This window comes from Typha angustifolia, chromosome 8 (genome assembly GCF_048772165.1).
Source record: "Typha angustifolia cultivar Huaian chromosome 8, ASM4877216v1, whole genome shotgun sequence".
NCBI classification, from domain to species: Eukaryota; Viridiplantae; Streptophyta; class Magnoliopsida; order Poales; family Typhaceae; genus Typha; species Typha angustifolia.
The window spans coordinates 6,024,247-6,045,969 of record NC_133246.1 but is presented as its reverse complement, the minus strand read 5'-3'; the positions used below and the strand labels follow the sequence as shown (position 1 = coordinate 6,045,969).

General features: G+C 40.2%; 1 protein-coding gene across 1 annotated transcript; it reads left to right on the top strand.

Annotated features, from left to right (window-relative positions):
- The first annotated feature begins 244 nt into the window (after positions 1 to 244).
- Positions 245 to 4,696, top strand: LOC140765161 (protein DETOXIFICATION 16-like). The gene is made up of 8 exons (XM_073104105.1): positions 245 to 524; positions 2,310 to 2,854; positions 2,938 to 3,024; positions 3,222 to 3,278; positions 3,362 to 3,600; positions 3,683 to 3,801; positions 3,900 to 3,986; positions 4,435 to 4,696. Exons 1-8 carry the CDS (start codon positions 285 to 287, stop codon positions 4,492 to 4,494), a joined length of 1,434 nt encoding a protein of 477 aa, XP_072960206.1. The 5' UTR covers positions 245 to 284; the 3' UTR covers positions 4,495 to 4,696.
- Positions 4,697 to 21,723: the final 17,027 nt, after the last annotated feature.

Sequence of the window (21,723 nt, the reverse complement as noted above, 5' to 3'; positions counted from 1 at the left end):
TTTTCATTTTTGAGTTTAAATGATATATAATATGACTTATGAAGGCCAGGACAACATGAATGCAGTTCACTTTCTACATCATACTCATGGAATTCTTGTATAGAGACAAAAACTCCATTTTCTACGAATGCACTTGTTACCTTGCCCATGACAAGGGTCATGGTCAAATACTGACCAACGATTGGCATTGTGCGGGTGTAACATTCTTCTCTATAAATAGCAGGCACCATTAGGACCCTAGAGAGAGAGAGAGAGAGAGAGAGCGAGGAACAGTGGGAGAAGAGATGGAAAAGCCAAACATGGAGTCTCCACTCCTCACAAGCTCTGGTAATAAGGAAGAAGGGGATTTGTTAACAGAAGTAAAGAAGCAGCTACGGTTAGCGGGGCCAATGATAGCAGGAAGCGTCCTGCAGAACATTATCCAGATGATATCAATCATGTTTGTCGGCCATCTTGGGGAGCTCTCCCTCTCAGGTGCTTCCATGGCCAGCTCCTTTGCTGGAGTCACTGGTTTTAGCTTGTTGGTATGTTTAGATTCTCCTCTCTTTATCTCCTCTGTTATCCAATTGCATGTGTGGCCTAGCTCCATGGACGGTAGGAAATCAACCTTCAGTCTTTGAGGTTGCAGTTGTCTGGGACATCCAAGAAAACAAGCTATTTGATTGTTGTTATCCTTTTGTCTTTATGCTAATCTGATTCATGATTCTCCTTTTTCTTTATATTGAGAATTGCCGGAATTGGTGCTGATGTAAATTTGGGCCTTTCTGTCATTTTGAACCTATAGTTTTACAAAAATGTGGCATGGAAAAAAGACTCTGTAGGTCTTGGAATATAGGTATCATTAAAGATTCATAATATAGAATTGAGCTAAATTCACTTTTTTTCAAAAGTAAGTCAAAGAAATCGATGGAACGCTGGCAAGTCAAGAACAAGATCGGAGATCGACTGGTCCAAAAGGAAACCAAGTGAAATTGTCATCTTCCGATCCATACCATGAGGAATATATTTGCTTCTCTTTCTCTTGTGAACTCCAGGTTCTTGGAGCATGCCATCCTATGGTTTCTCCATATTTTACAAGTTTTGATATGTGACTAACATCTAACCAAACAAAACTACAAACTTTGCGTCCATTCTTGATATGATATAATACTGAGAGGAAATATAGAGTGAGAGAGAGCAAGGGAGAGGAAGGAGAGATGGAAAAGCCCTACAAAGTTATCAATAAGGAGGAGAGTGAGGTCTCATACAGAAATGTAGTTTATAAATTCTGTGAGATTTTGTTTGGACAGATGTTTAATTTAACCTAACAATACAATTGGAAGACATTCTGAGCAAGTTAAAAGTTCTTTGATCTGGAACATAACGTCTCGAGCCCATATAAGCAGTGGAAACAAAAGTATACAAGGATTAATATTACTAGTATAAGAGTCCCTTTATAACATGGTTAAAATTCATATGGAATCAGAGGAGAGTGTTGGTAGATAAAATCCTCATTCTTATCTCAAAAGTTTAGGTCATATACAAGTTTGAAGAAGTGTTTAATAGTAATTTCGAGTGTTAATTTGAATAAGATGACTCTTCAAGCAAGGATTTTTAGTATGTGAATTTTTATGATCTTTCCAACTCAAAAGAGTGTTCTGTTACATGAGGCTCCAGACAGCATGTTGAGAGGGCAAGATGCAGGCAATCTTACCCTCATAGCTCGAGAGACTATTTTTTTGACAAATACATGACCGTATGGTGTGCATGATGGTAAGTCTTAATATCATACTAACACCTTCTTTGCTTTAATGTTGATGTGCCCCATTTATTACACTAATGAAAAATGGTGATGCTACGCCTCTGAGAGAGTTTCCTTTTCTTAATTTTTCTTCTCTAGTTAGCCTTGTGCTGACTGCTAATCTGCACTTAAGAAGAAGTTTCAAGTTGTGGATGCTGTCTCATGATAGTTCATAGATCTCATGTATCTAAATTGAATGCTTGCTCTAAGATAGTTTTGATTGTTCATGCCTCACTCATCTCGCGTAACTTGATGAATGATTGTATATGTTCTTAAAAATTTCTGGAACTAAAACTACATGTTCTTTTCCATCAGCAGATGCAACTAATGTTGTTGCAATGCCAAAATGAAAAGTTTAGCATATTTATATGAGCTAACAATGCTTATCTTGATATGTCTTGCTATAATGATTCATGTCTTTTGTTCCGTCAAAGCATTTTACTATTGAAGTTGACTGCTTTTCCTCTTTGAGGAAAACTGTTAGAGTTATGTTGTGTAAATAAAATTGTTTCCTTTGTTCTGTGGTTAGATGGGAATGGGAAGTGCTTTGGATACGTTGTGCGGCCAGGCCTTTGGAGCAAAACAATTCTATATGCTTGGTATTCATATGCAAAGGGCAATGCTAGTCCTTATGCTTGTAAGCATTCCGCTTGCCATTATTTGGGCCTGCACAAGCCAAATTCTTCTTTTATGCGGGCAAGATCCAGAGATTGCAAATGAAGCTGGAGTATATGCTCGATGGATGATCCCATCTCTTTTCGCATACGGTCTTCTTCAGTGCCACGTTAGATTCCTACAAACCCAAAATATCGTTTTCCCCGTAATGCTAAGCTCTGGGTTTACTGCACTGCTTCATATACTTATCTGTTGGATATTGGTATACCAATTAGACCTTGGCAGCAAAGGTGCTGCCCTTGGAAATGGAATCTCTTATTGGATCAATGTGTTACTATTGGCACTTTATGTTAGACTATCAAACAACTGCAAGAAAACTTGGACTGGCTTTTCAAAAGAGGCTTTGCACGATATCCTTAATTTCACCAGACTTGCTGTTCCATCAGCATTAATGGTTTGGTAAGAAAATAGCATATCCATTTGCATAACAATATTAAGAACTTTGAATAACTATTCTAAGTGCATCTTATGGATTGAGACAGCTTGGAATGGTGGTCATTCGAGTTTCTAGTGCTTCTTTCTGGTCTTCTCCCAAATCCAAAGTTAGAGACATCGGTGCTATCAATAACGTGAGTGCAGCTTTTATAATTTTTTTGCCTTTTATGGCTTTGATGAAACAAAGTATTTAGGATGTTCTCCATGATAAGTACAATATTTAGGCTCACAATTTAATGCATCTAATAATTCTTAATTAAGTTAACACATATAGCAACGCTCTGTGGTTAATCTTGTCCATTAACTAAAGCCGTGCATCTTATTTCCTCAGCCTTAACACAGGTTCAGCAATCTTCATGATCCCTTTTGGTCTTGGTGCTGCAGTGAGGTGAGTTTATTATAGATCTTCTTGACATCTTCTACCTTATACCATCTTTAGTAACATTGCATATAACCTTTTCCACTTCATAGTACTCGTGTTTCGAATGAACTCGGTGCTGGACATGGACAAGCTGCTCGTTTAGCTGTTCGTGTTGTGTTATTCTTGGTCATTGCAGAAGTTTCCATAGTGGGATTGGCCCTGGTTTTGCTGCGTGGTATCTGGGGATATGCATATAGCAATGAAGAAGAAGTGGTGAAATATGTGGCAACTATGTTGCCAATTCTTGCAGCATCCAACATTTTTGATGGAATTCAATGTGTTCTTTCAGGTAAACGTCATCCTTGAATTCGTGATCTGTTTCTTATTCTTATATCATTATAGACTAAATACTTTCTTTCTTGAACATGCAGGAGTTGCCAGAGGATGTGGTTGGCAGAAGATTGGTGCCTTTGTTAATCTTGGAGCATTCTATATTTCAGGCATTCCTTCAGCTATTCTTTTAGCATTTGTCTTTCATCTTGGAGGAAAGGTGGTTTTCTTCCTAGCTATTTTCTTCTTGGTTTCGTATTTTGGCTAATGATAGTGTTGATCGCAAACTGACAAACATGCATCAAAATCAATGAACAGGGCCTTTGGCTAGGAATCATATGTGGCATTTTTCCACAAGCATTGATTTATTTAGCCATTACCCTACGCACTGACTGGGAGAAAGAAGTAAGGATCATTGACGAACTTATATTCCTATTTTGTTGTACTAAGCTACTTTTATTTAATTGCAATCCATTCCATAGATGGTAAACTTTGCTTGCATTGTGGACATACTTTACTAGCTTTGAAAAGCTTTCATGGAAAAGTTGAAAGAGCTTCTTCGGAAGCCATCATATTTTAAACTTATACTTCATTGAATTTTTAGAATATCCATTACCAAGAATCTCTAATGTGCTTTAACTCAGCTATTTAAACCTAAAAGAAAGTTGCCATATGATATGAGCTCAACACTAGGAAACAATCATTTTCCAATTAAATCATAACAATTATAAATTTATAATTAAGTCTGCCAAGGGGAAAATACATTTGGCTCTGCAAAAATCATTAAATATTTCATCTGTTTTCTTTGTATAAGTTCATATATCTGCTCTGATGATGTTCTATTAATTTCCAGGCAAGGAAGGCAGAGGATAGAGTATTCAGCTCCAGCATTCCCACAGACATAGTAACATAATGTCATATTTGACAGGCAGTATTGTAACTTCTATTTTTCTTTTGAGAGAAAGGGATAATTAGCAATATTGTAACTTTGATAGTATAATGCCCTTATTTTGATCATCAAGGAGCTTATTTGAAATTGATGCTTAAACCTAGCAAGAGCATCAAACCAGGAAGATGTAGGAACCTTTATTAATTATTGTTCTCTTTCAGCAAAATTTTGGTGACAAGCTTTTGTGAGAAAATATGATACTGCGTGTAATACCTATGGTGATTTAGATTGTTGTTGGTTTAGCATGTTCATGAAGTTCCGTGAAATCTAACATTGAACATGAAGGATGTGATACAAGAAATATGCTTTTTTTTTTCTTTGAAAGATCCATAAATCGTTGATATATAGCTAGATGGAATTACAAATTCCATCCACTTGCTCACCAGTCCAGAGGCTTGAAGACTTAATATCATGCTGAGCAAGATTGTGAGCATAAAGATTGTTACATATGTTAGTAAATCCTAACTTAATCCAAGGATGTTATGATAGTAGAGTCAAGTACAATATGATGGAATACTCAGTCTGGATTGGCTTTGGAATTAATCTATTTGACTGTTTATTGATTGTCACTAAAGAGCTAAGCCACAGCCCTTAAGGGCAATTTGCAGAGCTCCTTTAAACCGGCCAAGATGGCCCACTCTTCGCCCAGTAACGAACTCAAGCAGTTTTCTAGATAGATTTATTTAGCGAAAAGGGGAGAAGCAAGGTTAGGCCTGGTGAGAATACCTATACCTTCCACATACTGGAAACTTAGATATAATAAGGCGCCGGAAAAAGTATGAGCTCCCCTGAGGTGATTGGTTCTGTTTCCTTGCCTCCACCTCCTTCTGTTCCACCGGATCCACCTCCCGACCCGCCCTTGGTTGTTGGCCGAGTTAATGAGCTAGTAAAAGATGCTTAGGATGCTGCTCCAACATTAGTAAATACTGCTGGGCCTACTGAAGAGATACCAAAAGCTGCCAAGGGTGCTGTTTCAAATGCCAAGGCTAAGGCTCCCCCCTCGTCATGCCCCAAGTCGTGGGCGGAACTATTCAAGGCCACCCACAGACAAGCTGATCCAAAAGGACCCGTTGCTGAATACTCATCTATACTTCAGAGAATTGCACAAGCCACCACGACCAAAGCTGCAACTGATCCTGCCAGAGTGCAAGAGAGCAGGGCTGAATGGAAGTTTACCCTTATAGGTAAGTTTCTCAGGAGACCACCTCCTCTATCCTATCTTGGTAAGGAGACGGAGAGGAGGTGGAAACCTGCTGGAAATCTCCAAGTTATTGATATGGCTACTGGCTTTTTTACTTTCAAATTTTCTTATGAGGAGGATATGTTAAAAATTCTTACGGGAGAGCCATGGACCTTTAGAGGCATGGTCCTCAATCTTATCCCTTGGAAGCCGAATTTTCAACCACTATCTGAGGAAATCTTATCTGCTCCCGTTTGGGTGCAATTGGTCGGGTTGCCGGGGGAATACTAGCCCCAAGATATGTTTATGGACATTGCTACAGATATTGGCAAACCTTTGAAGATTGATGGATATACCCTTGCCCGTTCTCATGGGCGTTTTGCCAGAGTGTGTGTTGAGCATGATCTTACTAAGCCGCTTAAGCAGTCCACCCTCGTTGGCTCGCCTGGGGAGCAAGTGATTCAAGCGGTGGCCTATGAGAACCTTCTGGTTGTTTGTTTTAGATGCGGTCGTATCGGCCACAGGATTATTGCTTGTCCTAGTGGGCCTGAGGTTAATGAGAAGTCCTCTAAAGTCTTGGTGGAGGGCGATTAGGTTATGTCAGACGCAAAGCTCCAGATCCCCCAGGCGGCCCTTGGATCTGTGTCCAGCGAAAGGGCCGCCAGGGAAAAGAGGTCAAATTAATGCCTAGAAATGCCTCCAACTTGGCGGAAAAGGTGACGGAGGTGGGGAATCCGGTGGCCCCTGGGCCGGATAGCTCCATGGGCGGTAAGCTTACCGTTCCCACATTGTCAAGTAGTTAGAAGGATAACCCTGTCAGCGGTACTCCCACCCAAACTCCTAAGGTTGCTCACCCTAACACTCTGAGGGCACGTAACCAGAGGAGAAGGGCTCGAGGTGGCCCATCGCGGGCGGCTCACCCTGACCCTTCCGAAACAACTCCCCATCCTATGTCTAATCTCACTAATACTGATGTCCCCTGCACGCAACTCCCCTATTCTCCCAATGGCTCCTTGAATAACCAAGCCATTCCACCGACCCAAACTTTCTTGAATCAAGTGCCTGTTGTGTGCACGCCACCCCTTCGGTTAGCCCTCCTTACATCACCTGCTCCTGCCTTTGATTTGATGGCTGTTGATATCCCCTTAATGCCTCTGCCTCTGATATGACTTGTCTTTCTCCCCAAGAAACCTTCATCGCTAGTCCTCTGTTGGTCCCAGTTCACTCCCACGCTAATAGGGTTGACAACCTTAGAACCGAGTCCCACCCTCCTTCTGGTCATTTCCCTCTTCTGCATCCTGATTTCACTATTGTTCTCCCCTCCTCTACCTTGCCCGAAGCTTTCCCTGTTCAAGGTTTTCAATTTCCCTCAAACCTATCTATCCTTCCTCCTCCTCCTCCTCCTGACCCGGATGGGGGACCAAGTCATGAAGAAATGGTAGCGCTCGCGTGCAATGCCCTTACCCATGCTAGAGAAAGGGTTGTTGCGGAGGCTACTGTCATGCTTGAGGAGTTACCTGACCCTGATCTCCGTGCCTTCCCTGCTCTAAAGTCCTTCCATCAGAGAAAGCTAATGAACCCCTCTTCCATGATTAAAGCAACTTTCCTACTTAAACCTCGAAGGAAAAATGCAAAGAGACTAGCCAGAGATGTTGGCCAAGAGCATATCAACCCAAGTCAAATACCAAAACTTCCTAAGTAGGACCGGGCCACCAATATGGTTTCCTAATGCGTGTACTCTCATGGAACATCCGTGGTCTCATGAAAAGGGAAGGCCAAACACATATTTTCAAACTTATGGCAGTTTATTCTCCTGAAATTTTTTCACTTGTGGAAACACACACGGATGATCATGCAACGGCTCTCTTTTTACGTAGGATTGCTCCCGACTGGGAGGGTACCTATGTTCCGGGGACGGGTGCAGCAGGAGGAATTCTTCTATGCTGGCGCACTTCTGTCTACAAAGTTATGGTGGTACACTCCTCTACACAAGTTTTACATGTTATCGCCTCTAAACAAGGTAATAACCCTTGCTTAATCTCGGTAATTTATGCTAGTACGGATCCCTAGATCTGTAACTGGTTATAGTTTGAACTGAGTTTTCTTTCGATTAAGCTGCCTTGGATCCTTATGGGAGATTTTAACTACATTCTTAACCCGAAGGACAAAATTGGAGGTAGACCTTTCTCTTTATCTTATTCAGATTCGGCTTTTCGATCTTTAATCAACAAAACCGATTTGATTGATATGGGCTTTAGTGGACTTTCTTATACTTGGTGCAATAATAGGCATGGTTTAGTAGGATTTTAGTTCGATTGGATAGGGTTTTTGTCTCCTCTGTTCTTCTTAATATTTTTTCTCAAGTAATTGTAGAACACCTTCCGCGCATTGCATCTGATCATGCCCCAATCTTGCTAACTCTTGGTGATTTTAAACTTGGAAAAAAATTGCCTTTCCATTTTGAATGGTTCTGGTTTGAATACCCGCAAGTTTGGGAAATAATTACTAATGTCTGGGGTAGACAAACTCGGCAGGATATTCCCCCTACTCAAAGTTTCCTATCTAAGCTTAAAAATGTCCAATCCTCTATCTCCCACTGGAATCATACCAGCTTGGGCCGGCTAGAGAAAAATCTGGACAAGGTTAAGAAAGAGATAGGGATTTTGGAGAGGAAAGAAATCCTTGCCCCTCTGTCGATTACCGACAGTACTAATCTTAGTATTCTTAATTGTAGGTGTTCGGTTCTTCTTAAACAAATATGTATGAAATAGCGTAACAAATCTTGTAACAATTGGCTAGTAGATGGTGATGAGAATATAAATTTTTTTATTTAACTACTAAAATTAGGAGGCAGAGGAATTTTATTGATAAAATCCAACTTATGGATAACTCTGAATGTGTCTTGCTCTCCTTGATCAGTCATGCTTTTGTCATCTTCTATTAGAACCTGTGGTGCAAGGATGTCGAGGCCTCCATGGCCTCAGATCACTAGCCACCCCTACCTATCATTGACCCCCTGCAATGATGAACTCATCAGGCAGTTCTCGGTTGAGGAGGTGAGAAAGGCTGTATGGTCCATGTCGACTGGAAAGGCCCCTGGCCCTGACGGTTATCAGGTTGAGTTTTACCATAATTACTGGGACATTATAGGCCCTGATTTAGTTAACTCGCTTTGGCATTTTCAATCTTATGGTTTTCTCCTTGTTTAATGTGGGCAGACGTATTTATCTTTCATTCCAAAAAAGCCCAATCCAGTCAAGGTGGTGGACTATTGGCCTATCTCCCTGTGTGATGTGAATTATCATATCTTAGCTAAACTATTAGCTGATAGAATCAAACCCCTCCTCCCGAACCTGATTAGCTCTGAGCAAATAGCCTTTATGGCTAGTCAGCATATCCATGATAACATCGCACTTGCGCATGGAATTGCAAATTTTTTAAACTCGGATAAGTGTAGGAAGGATTATATTATGATCAAGGTTGACCTAGAGAAAGCCTATGATCGCTTAAACTAGTCAGCTATTATTGGTACGATGCATGCTATGAATTTTCCTGCTAATTTTGTTAATTGGATAGATGCATGTATTAAATCTCCTACTTTTGCTGCTCTGATAAATAGATCCCCGTCTATTTGGTTTAAAGGTGGAAGAGGAATCCGTCAAGAAGATCCTCTTTCCCTTTACTTTTTCATTATTGTTTCTAAAATTTTTACTAGTCTTATGAATTGGGAGGTTAATTTGGGTAACATTAACCCAATCTCCTTTGGGAACAATGTGAACATTAGTCATCTGATGTATGCGGATGACCTTCTTCTAGTTTGTGAAGCCTGCCCTAGGGCGTGTAGTGCCATCGTTAATATGTTCAGGAAGTATGAGTAGATTACTAACTTAAGGATGAACAGAGAGAAATCGGAGATTTATTTTTCGAATAGGGTGCCCCTACATAAGCGGGCTGCTGTACTTAGCAGCCTGCAAATGTTTGGTGGGGATTTTCCCTTTAACTATTTGGGATCCAAAATCTCTCCCAAAAGACTACTCATAAAAAATCATGAGGAACTCCTCTCTAAGATTAATGATAGGCTCGCTGGTTGGAAAAGATCTTGTCTAATGCAGGTAGGGAGAGTTGTCCTGATCAACTTTGTCCTAAACTTCATACCAGTACATCTTATGTCGTCCACCTGGACCCCTATAGTTGTTGCCGATCAGATTGCCAGACTCTCTAGGAAGTTCCTCTGGGATAAGAACAGCTCCAATAAGAAGCTACACCTCATTGGGTGGGACACTGTCACTAAGCCCAACTGTGCTAGTGGGCTTGGCATTAGAGATCTTCGTACTATGATAATTTCCCTCATGGCCAAGAACATCAACAAATTGCTTAATGGTGGCGATGATTTTTGGGCCAAGGTGATAAGGGCTAGATATGGAACCCCGCACCCTTGGTCCCTACACAAGCCAAAAAATTGTTTTTAGACTTGGAGGCTAATTCTTAATGCTGTCAATGAGATCAAGGATGGATTTATCAAAATCATTCATGATGGCAGGGATACGAGTGTTTGGAATGATCCATGGATCTCTTCCATGCCTTTAAACCGCTGGCCTACCTTCTTTAATATCAATAGGGTAACCACAATCTCCAAAGTATCTAACCTCATCCATAACAACTATTGGAATGAGGGTCTCATTCACTCTATCTTTGGTCATCAACTAAGTCAGTCCATCCTTAGAATCCATATCCCCCTAACTATGGGATCTGATAAGTGGATTTGGCATTTCCACCCATCCGGGAATGCTTCTTCTAAAACTTCCTATTGCCATATCAAAAATCAGTTGGGCAGAATGGCTTGTTGGCCAGGTTGGAAGAACCTTTGGGATCTGGCAATCCCATCCAAAATTAAAATCTTCCTTTGGAAATTCTGTTGGGTAGACTTCCTACAAACTGCAACTTGGGTAGCCTTGGTCTTGGTATGGACTAATGCTGCTCAGTGTGCTCTTTACGTGATGAAACTACTATTCACCTCTTTCTTCACTGTCGGGCTGCCACTATAATTTGGGATTATGTTAAGAGGCATACAGCGTAGAACATTAGACTTTGGGACAGTTGGGCCGATAACACTTATCTCAATGAGGGCGAAGGGCTCTTGGCAAGAGATAGAGCCTGGCTCAGGGCGCTCTTCGTTGTTTCCTTTTAGACAATATGGAAATATCGTAATTGAGTAGTCTTCAACAAGGAGAGTGAAGACCATGATAAGGTTTGCTCACGTCTCATCCCATTAGCCAATGAATATATGAGTAGTAGATATGTCAAACACACAAAACCTGTTGTCTCTAAAATCTTCATTCGGTGGGAACCATCACCTTCGAGTTGGTGGAAAATAAACACTGATGACTCTTTTGAGAGTAATGAGGAAATTGGAGGGGGAGGCTTCGTGGTTCGACACTTTAACTGTGCCCTTCTTTTTGCAGGAGCTCGCTGTGGATTTTACTCATCAGTCCTGATAGCAGAGGCAGCAGCAATTAGGGAGGCGCTTCTATTCCTAAGGGACAAAAACAAAGCCTACGTGGTCAGTAGAGGCTATAGTGTCTAACATCAAATTCCTAACTTGCAATTACCAAAATTATAAAGTTAATCACATTTTTAGAGAGGCTAATCATCTTGCTGATTGGCTTGCTAATTTTGGTAGAACCAATGGCTATGGTTATACCTGGGATGGAGGTTTTCCTTTTGATCTTCTATAGTTGTTGTCCTCCGATTCTAACGGAGCCTTTTGTAACCATGGAAGTTAGTTTATAAAGTCCTTTCTTTCAAAAAAAAAAAAAAGAATACCTATACCTCCACATAAAGTGTTGCACCACGCTATGTCGACCCAGCCTACATAGTCAAACGAAATGTCAGGAGCTAGCATTTGAGATTCCCCATTATCCTAATCTAGTGCATCACTAATACTCTCTAGGCAACTCAAGTGAAGTGTTTTAGTGTTGAAAGCTATATTACTAGGGGAGACATCTTTGTTATTAAAAACCTTCTCACATCTAGCTTTTCAGATGTACCACAAAAAGGAGAGACAGTAGGACACGCCTCATATAGATAAATTTGAGTAGAGAGCCAGTATCAAGTCATTTAAACAGTAACGAGGCTGGATCATGGTTCTAATACCCAGATTACAGGAAAGCCATGCATCCATGCGGACGGGTAGTTGAGAAGGATGTGGTTGATCATCTCATTGCTAGAGGAAACATAGGGTTGCATCATCAATCTCTTGGAAGCGACTATGAAGAACAACCTTTACCAAAATAGCTCGGATCAAGCACCTCCATAAGAATGTTTTTTATTTTTGGTGTTACAATTTTTGCATGCTAGAATAGGACGAGCGCCTCCTACAACTATTGTCTGATGTCGAAATGAGCCAGTCACCATGGGAAAGTAAATCATAAGCAGTTTTAGCAGATAATAATCTATTTTTTGCTTTCGATTAGATTAATTTATTAGGACAATCAACCGAGTGTGGGTTGATGCAGGAATTGAGGATGAAAGAGGCAGCTTTGATTAGAAATTTATTGTAGATAAGAAAATGATTCTAGTTTTCATCATAAATATCATAAATAAGGTCACTTACTTTGCTAACTTAACACCCCAATACCGCTACGTGGCTCTCATGGTGCTTACGCTCACGTGAGATTCACATGGGGATTTAGAAGCTCAATAATATGCTATCAAAATAAGGAAGTCAAATAAATTAAGCGGAAAATAGAGTAGGGCCTAGGCCATAGTAAATCCATCCATAATATTGTGGAAGGGTAAACATCCTGACAAGAGTACATGATCAAAGTAGCTATAAAATGGGGATATAAATCCCTGATTATAAGTTCAAAAGAAAACATGAAATTAAAAAGGTTATCGCCCTACTAGCTAGTTGCTGACAAGCCTCTCGCTAGAGTGTAAGTCAATCTACAACCAATGTCAATACGAAATAAGCCTAACGCTCAGCAAGTGGTATTATCCCTAGTTATTCATCAACAATAATATCACCTCTAGCTCAAAACAAGATATAGGAAAGGGCACCATATAAGATGATATGCATCGTAATATGAAGTATACATGTCAATAACTAGCATGCATAGTCCAAAATGATTACAATTAATTTATCCGTTCTTTATGCATGGTACGCCTCGTAACATAGGCCCTTAAGAGAGGGTAAACTCTAGCGGAACAATTGCCTACTCATAACCCGGTGAACAGCATGATCAATCGTTCATCCTGTAGACTAAGGACTCTAATTGTAAGCCCACACCGAGGTCTACATCATCATTCTTATTTTTCAATTTAAACACCCTTAAGGGATTGATTCTCATCGATCGATAGTAAATCGCCTATCACTCAACAAAACGACTACCTAATTGTCTAGAATCCATATATTGAGACCTCAGGGGTAGGCCCTACTATATATACTATAAAATGTCTTCTGCCCCTAACCCTAGTTGAGGGAGGTGTCGGGTACTGCCAAGACTTAGAATCATCCCCTTTTGGTGTTATTACAAGGTAATTAAGTTTAGCATAACAAGATGGTAAATAAGGTTACCTAAGCATGCAGTACATCACATTAAATTAATAACAAATCATGTCAAGCAACATACTAATTAGATAGGTTTTGCTAGAATACAAAGATTAGCAGGTCATATATGCTTAGGCTATCACATCAAGTAATAAATCAAGACTGGATAGAGCACTTATCTAGATTCACTAAAAAGTTCATAGCGGAGAGCAGTCCCCACCTAATCATGGTTAGCCCGGGTTGAGCGCTAGTCACAGGGTGCTTAGTGATAAGATCACTAAGTTAGCACCAAAATCTTAAAAAAATTTACTAGGGACAGAAAATGGGGACAAATAGAATTAAATGTTGTGGATTAAGATAAAAGGGAAAAAAAAATCTGGTTCAATCACTACCCTGTCCCAAAGTGTGAAGAAATAAAAAGGGCTCAAGAAAAAATGTTGGGCTAGGCCAAGCCCGAGGCGAGCGCGACCGAGCTGGTTGAGCCCAACCCGAGGCAAGCATGCTTGAGTGCGCCTACCATGCTTGGGCTTGACTTGCCCTAACCCGAGCCCGACAAGCTCGGGCTAGTGGGAGCCACTCGAGGTAGGCACGCCCTACAACACTACCCAACTTGAGCTGAGCCCCCCCTTCAAGTCACCACCCCCCTCCCATATGGAGGGAACATGGGGAAGCACCAAGGTCGGTGGCCAACCGTTGCTGCCTTGTTGGGGAAGGAGGGGTGGTGACGACGCACAATTCGAAGCGTCGCATCATCACTGGATAGAATAGAAAGGACAAGGAGGGAGAAAACTCACCGACTATGACGAAGACTACACCAGCCCGAGCATGACAGCGACGATCATGACAATGTTCAGAATTAGAGGGAAAGATGGAAGGGAAGAGGCGAAGCCCAAGCTCTCCTTGAGGAGGGGAACAAATAGGGAGAGAGAGAGAAGAGCAATGGCCCTTTGCTCGAGGTTGCCCCCCTCAGTGCACGCCGATAATGGCTTGTGTAGGGGGGCTAGGCCTGCCCTCCTACCCTCACCTTGGCCTGACAAAGGCGGCATCCCTTTGTTAGGCCAAGACACACCAAGGGGAGAGGAAGTGAGGGTGGGCACGTGCCCCACCTTTTTTTTTTTTGCATGTTACACTAACGTAGTTAGTTAAGTGGAGATTTTTAATGATGGAAGAAGGTAAACAATGATTATATAGAATTGAAATAGACGAACCATCTCCAACCATCCATTGGGCATTCTTGAAGAGAATGTATTTGACTCTAGGGATTGAGGAGCAAGTTGTAGATTTGAAATGCTTCGAAGAGGTTGACACGTCGAGACCTATAGGCGTAGGTCTGCAAATTAAATCTCATTTGGACAACAAGAGATGTCAACCACCATTGGAGAAGCACTATCAACAGTTTCTAATAATGCCATTCAACTCCTTAAGTAGTGATTTAGGCAAGGCCACTATTGCGCTTAGTATTGACTTGATGAGAGTGAGCCTTCCTATATGCAATAAGAGATTGCTTTTCCATGAGGCCAACCTAGTTTTTACTTTGTCAAGTATAAAATGATAAGCCTTACTCCTTGAAGCAGGGAAAATAAAAGGGCTTCCTTTGAGTACTTATCTCTTAGTACTAAGGGCTTCAGGTTGAGAATGCTGAGGACATGTGAGCTTCTTCTTGGTTTGATACATTTACTAAATAGGATGGAGGACTTGTCGAAATTTTATTCTTGGCTAGAGATAGAGCAAAAGTGTCTAAGGATATTAGTGACAGTGAAAACTTCCTTTTGAGTGGCATTCCTAAATATGAGGAGATCATCTGTGGAAAGGAGATGAGAGTGAGCTAGAGCAGTGTGAGCTACCTTGATGCCATTCAGAAGGCTATTATTGGTTGCCACCTTAAAGAATTAGGATGTAGTGCCCAAAATGAAGTGGTAGGGAGAGAGGGAGCACCCTCGCCGTAACCTCCTAAATTGCTTGAAGAAGTCGCTTGCATGGCCATTGACATCCACCGCCAACGATGAGGTGGAAATGCATTGATAGATGAATTTAGTGTAAGCCTCAAAAAACCCATATAGATTTAGACAGTCTATTAGAAATTTACAATCCATCCTATTGAAGCCCTTTAATAAGTTGGCCTTCAGTATGAAGAAAACTTTCTTGCTTATTGAAGACTCAAGAAAATAAACCATCTCATGGGAAATGACTTGGTTATCAAGAATTTGCCTTCTAGGAACAAAAACTCTTTGAGCCTCAAAAAGAAATTTACTAGAAAGATTTTTATTCTTACCGCAAGAAGTTTGGAGATGATTTCCTAATAGATCTAAAGTCATTTACTATCGTGGGAGAGTCCTTAATGAGAATAATGATAGTTTGTTGATTCCTTCATCAAGGATTCCAAAAGTAAAAAGACAACAGCCTTTAGATCAGGCTAGAAAAGCTAGTAGATGCTGGCAGCTAAGTCGTTAGGGCCCAAAGCTTTGTTCAAGTCTAACTTTACAAATAAATATCTTATTCCAACTACTTACATATATTGAAATTGCCATGTAAAACTTCTCACAACCATTGACATAAAATCACCAACATGTTCGAGAAATTGAGAAAATAAATATTTAAAAGAGATAGAAAATTTATCACAAATAATAAAACCAAATCATAGAGAGAAGGGACAAAATATATGTGATTTAATAATTTAACTATTCTTATCTATAGATGACATAACTATCGGTCATTGTTGAGAAGCTACAATTATAAAAGATTTTACCAAACCAAAAACATAAAGAAAATGACAACATTCCACTATCCACTTCCCTCCTACAAAAAGAAAGAAATATTCTAATTTCCAAACTATTAGGGAATATTGACAAAGTGAAATAACAAGAGTAGAACATATATATAATTGCAAGATATGTAGTAGTGTTCAAAATAAGTTTTCCCAAAATTAATAATGATATTTTTTAGTTATTGATGATATTCTAAAAAAAAATAAGTGATGAAATAAAATTAGAAAAATATAGCCACAAGAGTAATGTACATGAAAAACCAAAATGGTATTAGTTTTTGCAAGTTTTGTCTTTTGCTAGAGAACCCAACGGCCAATCTATTTGATCTTGCCTTTTAATTGTTGTCGATCCAAAATGTAGCTAACAACTACATATATGAGATAATGTCATAATGATATTACATCGATTTACCTTAAGGTATATGTTTTTTCCAATGCCATTTTATATATAAAATTAATGGAAATAGTTGAATCGACAAGTTTTGTAACACCTATAAAAAGAAAAGAGTCCAACATGTGCCTCCTACGTTCCCTCTCTAGAGGAACTTATCATTTGCCCTGCACATGCCACTAACAATGAGTTGACGCACATGTAAGGTGACCACCTTCCCATCCTTATCTCCCATTTCTCTCTTTCCCCCATCAACTTACTCTCCACCCAAGTTTCTCCCCATCTCCCTCCATACTTTCTTCTGTGGCTGAAGCTAGCACCATCTTCTTCCTCCCCTAGCCGGTGACCGTTCGATCCTCTCCTCATTGAGATTCCCTTTCGCCTCCTCCCTTAATTTAGTCATAGCCTCGACATGGATGTGCTGCAGCCACCCGTCGCTAGTGGGAACATGAGTGCATCCTCATTGGCTAGTGGTGATCAGATTAATGATCCTTGAGGTCAGTGAGAGCCTTGCACAAATGCAAGTTAACAAAAAATTAAGTGGATAAAAATATTCTTATGCTAATTTAAGTAAACAAATGAACTATTAATATTGTAGACTACAATTCTTAGATCCAAGGAGAAGCATGAATTTCTCCAATCTCATGATCCACCCTTGTACACTAACAAACCTTTTTTTTCTTGAAATAGGAAATCAAGGTGGCCATATTAAAAGATCCTTTGCAAATGGCTTGGAGATTGGTATCAATAAGGAATTAAAGAGAAGAACCCAAATGAACTCCATTTTAGTTGAAGAAAGTTTAGCCTTGTAGTATCACCATGAAAATTAAATAAAGCATTGTTGTAAGCCACCACAGCCACCTCGGCGCTGTCGAAGTTTCTAAGATAAAGGCATGTTATGTTCTTGGGGAGGTGGATCTCGGTAACTCACTTACTCGAATGACACTATGAAACATTGTGGTAGATCTTTGTAGGCTTTATCAAATTAGGCCTTGGGTGAGGAATGATTCCATGGTTTAGTGATGTTTGTGTAGAGATTGGATATAATGCATCTCTATAGGATTTGGTAATGGAGACTAATCTCTATAGGATTTGAGAAGAAAATGCTCAGGACAGATAGATGAAAGGAATGTGCTCAGGAATAGTGAAGACAAGAGAGGAATGAGGGTTGTATATGGGAGTAATGGAGAAAGAAAGGATGGCTGCTATGAGCCTACAATGAAGAAAGGGGAATATGAGGAATTAGGAATTAAGGCATGAGGGTAATTAAGAAGTTAACAAAAAAAAATTATTAGCTATCCCACTTAACCCTTCTACTATTATAAGTGGAGGGGCAATTTGGTCATCTCACTTTTTTCGTCTATGAGATTAGGCGATGAGGCATTTTCAATAGTTCAAGGATTCCTTGTGTATCAAAAAATAGTTCAGAAAAGGTATGTAAAAAATGGTGATAGTTTAAGGGGTCAAATGAGAATTATCCCTATTATACATCTAGGGTTCATAATTTTTTTTTGTTGAGAAAGCATTTTTGGATAGATTTATTATAAGAATTAAAGTCTTCTTCTAATAGGATAATAGGATAATAGGATAGGGACCTTTAAGATAAACCCATAAAGGGCATCTCTTAGTCCAACAACTATTAAATCTATCCTAATCTACATATAATAACAATTGTTTTTTTTTTAAAAAAAAAGAGTCTATAGACCAATATTCATCAAAACGTTGAAGTATAATCCAAAACAAAAGGTGGATTAATCCATTCCTTATAGATATGTTTTCGAATGAGTAGAGTGGCTAAAGAGTGGGCCTTAGTGTTATTATACCTACCTGTAAAACATATCATAATGGAGGGTAAGAGGAAATCAACCTAGAACATTCTTGGACTATAGAAAAGATAGTCTAGTTAATATTGTTGCTGCAACCATTTAATACCTTGATGATAGTATGGGAGTTTGACGTGCTAGCAATTCTACCTAGCGCAGCGCAGCAACCAGAATGACTCTCAAATTGAGAAGTAGAGTCTATTCCTTGCCATAAATAGTGCTAGGGCAGTAGTCCAAAAAGGAGGCCTTAAATATAATAACTTAATCAAGATAAATACTAATGATTATGCCAACTCCACCCATATGGCCCCCACGCCAAGTAGCATCTACCCATCCCACCATGTCTCTCCGAAGTCTCATCCTTTGTAGAGAAGAGGGGACAATAAGGATCCAATGCTAGGATGCATTTGCAGAGGCAACTCTAATTGAAAGCTCGCTCAACAGAGCTCTCCCAAGAAAAGTTTTCACTCAAGGAAGAAAACTTTCATGGCCGACCTCAAACAAGTTTTCAAATGTGTTTTGAGTCCAGGGAAAAGGAGGAACTGAGCCAATCACCATTGGAGAGGGAACAATAGGTGGACTTGAAAGAGAACTCTATAGATGGGGTCGACATCTAGTCTAGATGGTCGGATCTGCTAGTGGTAACTAGGCCCAAACAAATACTAAGGATTTGACATGCGATGACCGGAGGGAAGACCCTTCGATCAACTTATCATTTTGCTTAGATTCTCTCTCAAATAAGTTGGGTACCTTGAGAAGGAGAATACTTTAAGAGATCTATGAGGATAATTATGGATCCTTTGCTATTGAAATAGTTGAATTATCCCCTACTGACTAGATAACATTCACACGAAGGAGATCGCTTATATTTACAATTGAGGCCTAGGTCTAAGATGATCTACAGCGTAGCTTAGCTTTCAAAAAGAAGGATATAGAAAAGTAGTTGTCTTTGAGAAGAAGAGCCCATGGGCTAGAAAAGCTTGATAATTATTCTCCAAGCAAGTTTGAGGATGAGGCTTTTGTTGACAAGCTCCTGCACATGTATACCTAGCTAGCCCGTTGCTCGACAAAGGGCAACATAGTAGGCTCCAACTTTTAAAGTAGATGTGGGTTTGACCAAGTTTATAACCCCACCAAAAGTCACACATTAGTTCCTTGATTTTGTTTAGAGGGACGTGGGGACAATGGTGGTTGCATAAGATAATTGGCATCAAATTGGGGAATGTTTTGAGTAAGACCAAACCACTTGCATGAGAATGATTTTTGGCTTTCCAACTAGTTAGTTTGTTCTAGATTTTATTAATAGCAAATATGTAAGTCTCGAACTTAGATTTCAGTAACTATAGGGGGTAGCCAAGATACTTGGGCCCACCGCTAAAGCTTTTACTTCGAGAGCAGAGACAATGTGGGAGCGTGCACTAGCCTAGTGGATATACTAAAGGTAATAACTAACTTTTCCATATTTATTATTTGGCATAACACTTTGCAATACAAATCTATAGCAGATTCATATTTGAAGCATCTTTGATTGAGGCTTTACTAAAAAGTAGTAAGTCATCCTCGAATAGGGGTGTAAATAAGCTGAGCCAAAGTGAGCTTGCTCTAACTCAAGCATAGCTCAAAATTAATTTTGAGCCTACTTTGATGTTTACGTTTAGCTTAGCTCAACTCAAGCTGAGCCAGACCGAGCCCAAGCTGAGTCCGAGCTTAATTAGATGAGGAGGAGGAGGAGGTGACGACGGTAGGGGCGACGACTTGCTAAAGAAGGAGGATACGAATGGAAAAGGAGGCTAAAGGAAGAGAAGGCGACAATGGCTTGCCGGAGGGGAGGAGGTAGTGGTGACTTGTTGATGGATGAGGAAGCTAGAGGAGGAGGCTAATGAAGAGGAGGATGAGGAGGCGTCGGTGGCAATCCCTTCTCAAAGTTATAGTAAGAAAGGCAATAAATAAGAAATTAAATTAAAATCGTACCCATTTACAGTAACCCACTCTTATTGATCTCTCCAATGGGCAAACAATCCCTCCTCAACTCCGTGTTTAGCACTTGAGGCTGCATCACCCTCTCCACCAATGAACCTCTCCTTTTCTCCTCACCTTCACCCCACTTTTCCCTAGCAACCACCAACTCCCACTCCTAAGGTTCTATTGCTAAAGTGTTCCATTTTAGCTAGATGCACTAAAATTGGACCTAGTTTTGATAAGAGAAGGGAAAAAGAAGAGGTAGCTATTGGCAAGTGAAGGGAGGAGAATGCTTGGGATATCGAAAAGACTCCGACAAAGCACCCAAGAGGTCGAGGAGATGATCAAGGGAGAAGTAGTGGTGGGGGTCAACGGAGAGGATAGGGATGGATGAGGGAAGGTGGAGGAGCTTGCGGCCATTGCAAAGTTCTCAGAGTGGAGACGACTGTGGCTTGGTTTGGGTTGGCAGAAGTGGCTGGAAGAGGTAGGGGAGGTGAGGTCGCTGCAGAAGGAGTGACATTTAGAGTTCAAGGTTTGTGTTACGATCGTGGTGGTGCTCATCTTCTTCACATTTATTTGGATTCAAAGGATGGAAGTAATGTGTTCAAATCTTCATTGGATAATTAACGATGAAGCTTTAAAAATAGGAGTGTAAAAGAGCCTATTGAGTCGAGCCTAAGCGAGCCGACTCACACTCAAGCTCGGCTCAAAATTTAAATCGAGCCTCAAAATAAGCTTGGGCTTGGCTCAACTTGAGTTGATCTAGAGCTTCAGTTGAACTGAGCTAAGTCGAGCTCGAGCCTTAGCTAAGTTGAGCTTGAGCTTGAGCCTCTCAATTAGTTTAACACTCCTATCCATGAACAATTAGTGGTTGATCTCCGATGCTCACCTAGCTAGCTTGATACCTCTTATTTTACGTGTCCTCTTCTAGTAACAATGAATATATGTTTGAGCCTAGGATAAATAAATAGAAAGAACGTGGCATGCTTGCCACTAGCCTCTAGTAGCTATATTACACCTATTAGCTGAATCATTAATACAATGGCTAGAGAGGAAGAAATACATCTCATGATGCAATTAGTGAAGCATTGGGGAAATAATAGAGCGTTAGATAATCATGCAAAAATCTACATTTTATTCTATTAAAGATAGGTCAGCTTACAAATAAAGCCACCCATAGTGCTTTTAGATGCTTTGAGAAATGAAAGCATTTCGTGGGATGTGGTTGTCCATTATTTGTCAACTAAGACACAAATGCATTTTGCTCTTTTGAAATTAGATCATTAAGGTAGGGCTTTATTCTCATGGCTAAGATCTTAGAGATGACTTTGTAGGTCGCATTACTTAAGCTTATTAGCTGATAGTCATTGATGGTGGAAGAATCCTCCTTCTTGGGGATAAGAATAATATGTCACTATTGAGAGCCAAGTCCATATACCCCGACAAAAAGAAATCCTTGACAGCCTTGCATATTCTAGTTTGCAGGGAGGGCTAGAAATATTAAAAAATTGGCATTTAGCTTGTCTA